Genomic DNA, 10704 nt, shown 5'->3' with positions numbered 1-10704 from the left:
ATTATTTTTGTTCTTTCATCTCCCACCCCCAGTCACCTAAAAAAATCCCTTAATGTGATGACATGTACTGTGTGTTGTCCTGTGCATTATGATCTTTGTGTTTTTTGTGTTGTATTCTTGTTTCTTCTCCTTCTCATGCTGTATCGGATGCTGCTAACTTTAATTTCCTTGCGGGAGTCATCCCAAAGGGATTAATAAAGCTAAGTCTAAGTCCATGACTCAGTTGAACCTTTCTTTGTAATATGAGGCCAGTGTTTCTAGGTCTACTTTGGTTTAAGAGGCTTGAACCTGTGTTATGTAAACATATTGTGCATATAATACGTAGGGTATTACACTGCTTCAGGGCTGAAACACTGCTGGAAACAGCATCTAACGTGGGTTATACATGTCGGCAGTGGAGGATGAAGTAGTCACATCTTTTACATAGGTTAAAGTAGCAATGCTACAGTATAAAAATAACCCTACCCTCTGTTACAAATAATAAGTCATGCAGTCCAATTTACATGCAATTTAAAAATAAATTTAATACAAGTACAAGCATCAAAATATACTTGAACCCAAAGCTGAGACAAAAAGTGACTGTACAAAAAATACAATACATGGTGATGCCACATTTAGTAGGCATATTGGCTTTGCTCCATATTAATTAGCACAAAAATAAATATTTACTCAATAATCACCTTACAAGCCTTATTCTTTACAAAAAATGAATTGCACAAAGACAGTTTCCTTCTCTCTGACTTGTTACAGTACATCATAGTCCTTTCACCAAAACACAGTGTGGAGGCTTTCACACCTGCTGCATTTAGTTCAGTTAAATCCCACTCGAGTTGGTTTTCCCTTGGTGCGGTTCGTTTGGGCAGGTGCAGATGCAGCAATCGCACTCGGATGTGCATCAAAAGCGGACCAAACTTGTGTACCGTTTTTCCCGCCTATGCAGAGGATTCAGCCTGGAATTGGGAGGTGGTGTTGACAAGGTCTCTTGGAAGACTTTCTCTGGCTTCGTGCATCTTTCTCCTGGCCCTCTGGAAGGCCTCTGGCAGAGAAAATATACTAATTAACAATATGTAATGAAACAAATATAGTGAGACTACACAGTTCAAAATGAAAACCACAACTTAGCTGTCAAACTGATATTTAATCTTCCAAATACTGAATAACTAGTTAACTGAATGTCTTTACCCAGGATGGTGCAAACAGCTCCTTGCTGGCTAAATCCTCCCAGCTGGTCAAAAACCTTCTGCCTCCTCTTCTTCAACATGGTGGCATCAACAAAGGCCCTGAAAAACCAGCATACATTAAACCACACTCGAAAGGAAACTAAAACATTTAACGGTGTGATCTATAATGATGGTTGATGAAATATATGGTAAATAGTTTGTGCGCCCAAACTGACACATTCAAGGTGTACTTACCTGGCTTGCTGGAGGCAGTGCAGATTAAAGGTGACACTTCCTGTGGTTTCAGTGCAAAAGCCAAAGCGACTCAGCCTCTCTCCCTGCAGCCATGTATGGAAGTATAAAAATAAAAAAGGCATTCTTTAGTATCATTATTAGACTTAGACTTAGACTTAGACTTCTCTTTATTGATCCTTTGGGATGACTCCCGCAGGAAATTGAAAGTTCCAGCAGCAGTTTTTAGCAAGAACAAAGAAATAAAAAATAGATAAAAAGACAGTATAAAGACAACAAAATACCAATTAACATAGTAATGAACATGGACATAAACAATGCAGGTTCCAAAATATTCCCAAATGTGGCGTTGCAAATGCATCAGGACGGAGGTGTATACCAAAACTAAACAATGTGTCTGTGTGTCAAAGACCGTAACATAAGATGTGTTTATTTACAAGAAAACTCATCAGGGTGCTATTAAAGAGACGCTATGATAATTGATGATTTTAACAAAGACATTATACAGTTTTACAATTTAAGTAACGTAGTAGTGATCCTACTCTGGGTTTCCATTTTACTTTTTTTTAAAGATTATTTTTTGGGGCTTTTCCGATCTTGATGCACAAACAGTCTGTATTTTCACCATCTCACTACTTGCAGTATCATCAACAGCAGCAGAATATGCAACTTTTTTGAATTTTCTACCATTTTCTCTTCACTTTCTATCAGTAGCGGCATTGTTTTCAGACGTCCCCCATTGTCAGATGACCAAATTTACTCTAACTCTGCTGACTGCCACAAGACAACGTAACATAAATCCAAATGAATCTGTGCATCTTTGAGTGACAAAAAAAGAAAAGAAAAATAATCACCTTAAATTATACATTCCTTCTCCACCTCTCTAGAGCTCCAGAGGTTTGAGCCTACCTTAAAGGTCCCGGGTATTCTGACATAGCTGTGGTCTTCAAGCTCCGGAGAACCTCCAATAAAGAAGCGCCTCAGCGCAGAGCCTGTCCCTGTCTGAAGGGGTCTCCACGTATGGCATGTTATTGTATGTTTACCTGGCACACACAGAAAACACAAAATGTGGCAAAATAAGACAAAGGAACTGATTAAATGTTATTTTACAAAACATGTACATTTTTTTTGTGGGAAAATTAGTGATTAGTTCAGCATCTACATTTCCAATTCCAAAAGATAACTTTACGCGTTCCTTTAAAACAGGGGTCTTCAACGTTTTCCAGGCCAAGGACCCCCAAACTGATGGCGAGATGGAGCGGGGACCCCCTAATTATATATATTGTATAAAATTGTGTTATATCAAACTGGTCCTATAGTGCCATGTGTGCATTGATGACTGAAAGACATCTTCTGCCTCCATTTATCTGTTTACTACAGTGTGTTGAATTCATGTTAATGTGTATTTAAAGACATTTCAATTAGTGAAAAAAATTGCAGGGGGGGGAATATAAAAAAAAGTCTAATCAACCAAAACTTTCGCGACCCCCATGCAGTACCTCCGCGGGCCCCCTAGGGGTCGCGGACCCCCTGTTGAAGACCCCTGCTTTAAAATATAAAATGAAAAGTGTCTATTATAAATGCTGATGAGAGCTGAAACAACAGCAAAGTAACAGCAAATATGTAGATGGATAAACGATAAATCAACAATTAAAATAACGCGATCGTCTTCATTTTAATCCAACAATTTTGCAGTGTACACAGCATACCGGGCACGGCAGGAAAAAGCAGATAGCCATAGCCTTCAGTTCGATAGCGCTGCCAGGAGTCCAGAGAAAGAACCTTGAAGTAGATCACTGGCCACTGGAGAATTGACTCTAAAGACAGGAGAAAACTCAAACTAAATCCCTCTTATTTAACTAATGCATGAAACAAATTATTTAAAGACAATATCCCATGGCTGATACTAACCGTCACTCTCTTTTTCACTCATGTAGAAAGCCTCAAAGCTAAAGGGGTAACTGAAGAAAGCTACATTTTCCTGTTGGCAGAGAGAATTTTGAGGGTTTAACAAATCTCTGCAGCCATACTTTGAAGCTGTTAACCAGTTTGTTGTACAGTATATAAATACACACCTTCCCTAATGTTTTGGTCCGGCAGGTCTGGGTAACACCTGAGAGAGACTGAAAGGGCAAGCTGGACCAATCTAAATCAAACATAAGTGATGCACTGCATTTAGTTTATTTGATTTAAAAGGTTTCAACATACCTAAGAAATGTAAATACTGTCATATACTGTACTGTATGTGACTCACTGTTGGGCAGTTCCATGAAGAAGTGGATGTATAAGTTATCATATTCAAAGCCTTTGGCCAAAACTGAGTAAAGAGAAGAAAGAGATTTCAATGCCAAACATAGGCATTTTAGAAATATATACATCAGTGATGGCCACAGCTTTCCTACTCACCTATCTCTCCATTCATCAGGTAACGCAGAATACCTGCAGGAGGCTAAGGGAGAGACAAGCAGACCACCATAACAAGTGTTAGATGGTTAGTTTAACATTTTGTTTAAAGTCCAGTGTTAATATTTGATTAGTCTATATCCACAAGGTTCCACTTCCAAGATTGCTCCTTTGCTGCTGAAAATTCCGCTGGATGTCCCTCTTTTCGGCCGGATGTCCGTTACCTTTTGCTTTTTTTGTGTTACCGTTCTAAATTCTTCTTAATAGTTCTAAACTTTGGTGGATTTCTGAGGACTATGGTTACCTGCTCCTCAGATCTCTGCAGGGTAAATCCAGACAGCTAGCTAGACTATCTGTCCAATTCACTAAAACAACTTTTGAATGTACATGTTCCATCAAAACAAGTTCCTTTTGAGGCTATTTTGAGCGGTACCTTGGCTCTGGCCGCTGCTTAGCTTCACCCTTGATGATTGTGATTGGTTTAAATAAAAGCCAATAAACCAGAGCACATATATTTTTCCCATCCCAGAATGCTGTGTGGACTAGCCAGACCCTCCTCCGCAGTGCTGCAGAGGAAGGTCTGGCAAAGAGAGCGTGATATACTGTATGATCAATCTTTTCAGTCATTTTCAGTCAGTGATGTCAAACATGCTGCTTTCAGCTTCTGAAATGTGAGGAATCGCTGCTTGTTGTAATATTTATCTCTACTCAGACAAAACAAACTATTTCAACATGTAACCTTGGTCTCTTGGAAGCTGTAAAGAGCTGTGATCCCTATTTTCAGTTTAAAGTCAGCTTTAATGAAAGTTTATTAAATACTTACCATCTCAAAGTCCTGTCCAACAAGGCTATTGAGGTACTCCTTGTGCCGTACGTACAGCTGGAGACAGAGAAAAAGGAGACGTGTCAATAAGGCATGGGCTGGTCTGAGATTCTTCGGTTATCATATGGTTTCACAGTATTTTGCAATCACAGCTTTAAAATGTGTTATGTTTAAATGTCTTGGTTGAAGATACCAACTTTTATTTTCATTGAACAACAAGTATTTTAATTTTTAAACACACTGCACACTGGGAGGGAGACACATTTCTAAACACATTTCTAAACTGCAGTTTCTGTCTGTGACAACTTATTAAAAAACCAGCTCATACCGCAGATACGGTACGACGGAAATATTTGGTGGTTAAGAAACTGTTACTTTTTGAAACCGCGGTATACCTTGAAACCGGTAACCGGCCCATGCCTAGTGTTAAGGCGGTTTTATGCTTCTGCGTTGAATTGACGATGTACCCCCGCAGACCCTTCTGCGTCTACGCCGGACCCTACGCCGTAGCCTGACACCTCTCGAAAAATATAACTACACGTCACGGCGACGCACGTCTCTTGGCCGTGGCTTGGTAGCGGTGCATTTCCCCCGACTCATTTCCTGGTTCTCCTTCTCCACAAACAACATAAAATCATGGAGAGGATTAACTTTTCCTGCCAAAGATGTCTCACTGTGGTCGGAAAGCACAAGGGAGACACTTTAGTTCTCTCATTGTGACTCTAGAGTCAGTACTCGCTCCGAAGCTAATCCCTGTCACTCTCTCACTTGTCTCTCTACCACACACACACACACACGCACACACGCACACACGCACACACGCACACACACACACACAAGTCAGCTCAACGCACACGCCAGCGCACAAGTATAAACACCAGGCCACTTATGTAGGCCACGGTGAAAGCTCTGCATGAAGCCTCTGCAGAAGCATAAAATGACCTTTAATATCATGAGACATGTTGTTTGAGTTCATAATCAGTAACATGAACACAACTATTAAAAGATATGGAAAGAATGATGGATTTTAACTCACGTCTTTGTACATGTTCTGCTCCCTGTCCTGTTCCTCTGGTGGCATGGCTGTGCATACATTCTCCACAGTGAGACGCCAAACTTCTCTCTTCTCCCCCACCGTTACAATCCTGCACAACACCACACACACCAGACTGGTTGTCTTTCGTTTGTCGGAAAAAAATGCTTCCCTTTGTCCTCATAAAAAACATACTTTTGTTTTCTTTGTTTGGTCACAATCCACCCAAAATTTGTCGAGAAATTTTAGTCGTTGACTTTTAGTAAGGACGAGTGTAGCTAAATATGCAGTGTAGCTTTACACTGTACATTTCCTTGCAGATCAAGCAGTCGTTTTTAAAACATGTTGAGATGATATTCCTCAACACTGGAGCCACAAACCGTCTTTTGTCATGTTGTGAACTTGCCTGTAGGGCTCTTTGCCTTTGTTGAAGTCAGGTTTTACAATGACCGTTCCGTTGCCATCTGTTTTTATGGTTACCAGCAAATATTCATTATCTTTCTGGCCCAGCCTGAGAAACCAAACATGGAGAGAAAACAAAAACTGAATCAAACAACATACACAGGTAGAATTTTTTTACGCTGCTAATGAAACCTGCTGATAGGAAACAGTTCCTTTCCTTTGTCAATTTCTAAGATGCAAGACTAAACTCCTAAGGGGCAGAATCAAGTTGTCGAGAACAATACCTACCGCAGGGCAACATTAGGTGGAAACTGATCAATGATACTAATGGATGAGTCACGATGGAACAACAAAAGGTGAACTAAATGTAAAGGGAGTCTTACCTTCCAGGGGGGGCCAGGTCTGCCATGATGTGCATGGTCTGCATGGCATTATTCACCACATGACTGCTCTTCACAAACTCCTCTGTGGGCTCCCAGTTGACGATCTTTGATTTAGGAATACTACAATCTCTGCAAAATATGCCAGACCATCCTATCACATGACTGTGACAAACATTTAACATTACAATACTGTCTTTGAGGACTAATAGACATCATTTGGATGAAAGTTTACTAAATTAATTTTGATTTTAACTGCATTGTATTTACACAATTCAATGCACATACTGCATGTTCCACAGACTGAAAGTTTGTTACAAGGAGAGACTCTAATTACATGCATTTTGAGAATGAACAAACAGAATACAGACTTCTCCAATGGAAGAAAATCTGGATTATCAATCCATCTAAATAAGTGAGCTTCACCTACATGGTGCGTCTATCCTGCCGCCTGTGTCTCAGACTGGCCATCCTTTCAGCCAGGAATGTGGGGCTGGATTTGGTTGTGGTCAATAAGTCAGCGGAGTGCTGCTTTTAGGATCAAAGGAACAAGCTACTTACAAACACAGTTACAAGAAGAATCCTGAATACAGTAGTTTTTTGTAATCAAAATCTACCATAACAGCGTGTTTTTAAACATATTTCATAACAAAATATTACTTTGAAGGTACTTGTGCATCAATGATCACTGTACACCAAAGACTGTGCTCAATAGTAAACACATTAATACAAGAAACTGTGATAAACTGACTCATTCAATCTGTTTCTAATGACTCTTGTTTAGTTTTGTAAACTAATACATAACTCTGTACCGTGAATTATTGGATGATGGTGTAGACATTGTAGGATGCAGCACAACCTACCAGTTGGTGGAAGGGAAGACAGCTGGTGTAGCGGTCATGATCTGTGTATGTGAAAATCCGGAGATTACGTCGGCCCCTAGACTTGTTCAGGGCCTTGACTTCTGCATGATACTGACGGTCCAGAGGGGTCTGACACGTTGCCTCGTTCTGGAACAGCTCCATCTCATACTGGGATCACAGACAGAAAGACATGATGGTATGAAGGAGGGGTAAAGTCATAATAGAAAAATTTGCCTTAACTCTTGAACTTTGAGTTATTTTATTTGTAATCACTTTGAGCTGTATGAAGTTATTATAACTCGCTGAAGGTTTAAAGTTCTACCTGACTAAAGAGTTTCTCCTGCCAGCCCACCACCAGCTCCTCCTCATTATCACCTAGTGACAGAGTAACACAAATGTCAAGTTATTAAAATATGCTTTGAAGGAAACATCTACCCTAAATACATTTACACATGGTAAACACAAGTTATACATAATGTATGTTACATTCCTGTACACGTTCTGGTGTCATATTACATGTTATATGTTTATTTCTAGGACTGCAGAACAAACAATTACATAATCTTATCAAAAAGAGTGGTTGTTTTTAGTTGCTTATTGTAAATATATATACATGTAACAGATTGTGTTTAAAGGGCTTATGTAACGTCTCGTATTGGTCTGAATTAAATCAAAATTGTATCGTGGCAGACTTTGTGACATCAATAAATACTGTATTGTTCTCCAAAGAATCAATATAATATCCTATTGTGATAAAACATGATTAACACCCCTCCATATTACCCTAAACTAAAAAGTGCTTTTGTTGCCAGCTGACAATCACACCATTAAACAAGTCCTGACAAATGTCTAAGTCAAGCAGAGAAATGTAAAGAGAGAATCAAAATGTTTACTAAAGATCAAGCAAAGAAGGCAAGTTGGTGTAAGTTGTGCAACACATGAGTAAAGTACAAGAGACAAAAATAACTTGTTAGTATGAACATCGTGATGTCCCATCGTGATCACCATCAGTCCTTCTCCCAGCAGGTAAAATAATTCACCTGTCTGGCCTCGTGAGGTGAGGGTTTCCAGTTCAATGTCCCCTCTGTCTTGCTGGGACAGGACTTGCTGCTGGAGGTGCTGAGAGAGGGCTGCTGTAGAGGTCACCTTCTCTATACGCACCCTAAAGTGGGAGACACAAATGAATATCGTGCTAAATCAATAAAAAAAAAAAAACGTTAGCACGTTGGAATCTTGTAGCTAAGCTAATGTTAACTTTACCATGAGCTATTTACCTTATTCTCAAGTTTTTGACAGCATCCCGGGACCGATACACAGCTTCTCCAGTATCTGTGTTCCAACTGTCCGCCATGAAATTCATATTTAGCAGGTAAACATTCAAAAGGAACTATTATTTTGATGTTAGCAATGCTAGCACTTATAGTTAGCACGCAGCTACTTTTTCGTATTTTTCGTACTCGCAACAACATGCGATTTGTTATCTAGCTAACTGCTCGCAGCGTTTGCAAATGTACGCGACGAGAAGGTCAGCGAACAAACGGTTAAAGCTGTAATTAACAGCTAATGCAACAAGTTTTCAGTCATGGACACATTAGCACTGCTAATTCATAGTTGTCGTTGCCATAGAGATATGAAGTTAGGTTTTCTTCTTGGTTGAAGCGTGGTGGCGGTTTGTAAATCAGCATCACCGCCACCCACCGGACTGGAGTAGCCCACTAGTACTGAAATTCAAGGTACTTTACTTGAGTATTTCCATTTTATACAACTTTATACTTACTCTAAACTTTGAGGTTTGTCTTGAATGTAAAGTGCATTACAAATAAAATGTATTATTATTACTCCACTACATCTCAGAGGAATATGTTTTGTATCCCCTTCCTGTCCATTGAAAACCATGTATCTGCAGATGTGGTGACATTGAATGTTTGTGATGATCTGAATAATGAAGTCTTCCTTTATAGGTTGAAAACATTATCCTACTTCTTAAGCTTATTAAAGTATTTAAAAAGCCTCTTTAATCAGCTGGAAAATGCAGTGCCACCCAGCTGAAAACAGGGCCGTTATTTTCTGACACCGTGAAAAGTTGACTTTTTGACATGTGGTTGACGATGATGATGCATTGCTGTAGATTGAACTACCCAGCAGTAAAGTAGTAAAAATTACCCCAACATTAAACATCTGGAGCAGTAAAATGCAATAATAATGACCTTTACTACTAATAATAATTTATTAGTAGTAGTAGTAAAGCACTGACAGGAACATTTTACTGCAGAATGAGTACTATTACTAAGTACAATTAGCTGATGATAATATAGTTATCAGTTATAGTTATAGCTATTTTTTGGAATGCATGACTTTTACTTGTAGTGTAGTAGAGTATTTTCACAGTGTGATAGAACTTTTACTAAAGTAAAGGATCTGAATACTTCTTTAACCACTGTTGGATTGAGCCGTTCCTCTATTCAGCACAAGGTGGCGGTAACAGTACGGTATGACAGCTCTTTACCATAAAATAAAAAAGCGAAGAAGAAGGCGACATCCCCAAACCAATCAGACAGCCTGGCGGGTCCTGGGCTGTTGTTGTGCTGATCTGTCACAGTTTTGTGAAACATTATCACGTTTCTGTATAGATACAGGATGGCGTCGTTTGTGACTGAAGTCCTCGCCAGCTCTGGCAAACTGGAGAAAGAGGACCTGTCCAGCAAAATAAGCAAAATGTCGCGCAAGGTGGAAGATACAAAGGTAATCCACTAGCTAGCATAGCATTGGCTACGTAACGCTACGTAAAGTTTGAACCAGCGTTAGCAGTTAGCATCGCTACCACTGAAAGTCATGAAAGTCTTATTCTTAGACAAACGTTAGCTACATTTTTACGGTTCTTTCTAAAAATAAGACTAAGTTGCAGAAACTGTATTTAAATACACAGCGGACTATTCAGCTAGTTTAATTTATGGCATTATCGTTAGTACTTTGCTGCTAACGTGATATTTGCTGTGAAGTTAGTGGTGACATCTGACTACGTGGCTGTGTTTAAATCCTTTAGAAAATAACTTCATATTATCTGCACTAGAGTTGTCTTACAGTAGGTCGCTGCATTAAATGAAGTCAGTGGTGAAATGTAACGTTAAGTACATTTACTTAAGTACAAAGTTGAGGTAACGTTTGTACTATTTTTCTTTTCATGCCACTTCTACTTTTTACTCCACTGCATTAAGGCCTAGTATAGTTTTTGCTTCTTTTTTTCTGTGTGCGTTTATATTCTCTTTTGTCTTTCTTGTCTTGTGAGGACTCTAGGCATTGTCACATGAATGCATCCCCTTAGTTTGTTACCTGCATGCGCAATGAACTAGTGTTCTTGATGTGTGTGTAAAATTAGTCATGTCCTTTA

At 39.3% G+C, this 10704-nt stretch overlaps 2 protein-coding genes across 4 annotated transcripts in view; one reads left to right on the top strand and one right to left on the bottom strand.

Moving 5' to 3' along the window:
• Window positions 1-62: 62 nt before the first annotated feature.
• mks1 (MKS transition zone complex subunit 1) lies at window positions 63-9048 on the bottom strand (the record flags this gene model as incomplete). 2 transcript variants are annotated; one of them, XM_032533218.1, is given in 18 exon segments in its annotated part: window positions 63-1036; window positions 1183-1280; window positions 1416-1498; window positions 2322-2455; window positions 3122-3229; window positions 3324-3393; window positions 3488-3558; window positions 3667-3729; window positions 3819-3861; window positions 4639-4695; window positions 5675-5783; window positions 6078-6182; window positions 6457-6585; window positions 6884-6984; window positions 7317-7484; window positions 7639-7691; window positions 8357-8478; window positions 8591-9048. In XM_032533218.1, coding segments are annotated over 18 exon segments (1704 nt in total). In that variant the 5' UTR covers window positions 8677-9048.
• Window positions 9049-9833: 785 nt separating this feature from the next.
• The window catches only part of zw10 (zw10 kinetochore protein), a 9438-nt gene continuing 8567 nt past the window's right edge, over window positions 9834-10704 (top strand). For both annotated transcript variants that reach the window (XM_032533217.1, XM_032533216.1), the window contains exon 1: window positions 9834-10058. In XM_032533217.1, the coding sequence (XP_032389108.1) occupies window positions 9954-10058 (105 nt within the window). In that variant the 5' untranslated portion in view covers window positions 9834-9953. The remainder of the gene's footprint in view (window positions 10059-10704) is intronic.

This window comes from Etheostoma spectabile, chromosome 13 (genome assembly GCF_008692095.1).
Source record: "Etheostoma spectabile isolate EspeVRDwgs_2016 chromosome 13, UIUC_Espe_1.0, whole genome shotgun sequence".
NCBI classification, from domain to species: domain Eukaryota; kingdom Metazoa; phylum Chordata; class Actinopteri; order Perciformes; family Percidae; genus Etheostoma; species Etheostoma spectabile.
Note: the sequence above shows the minus strand (reverse complement) of the source record. Positions and strands in the feature narration are given on the sequence as shown.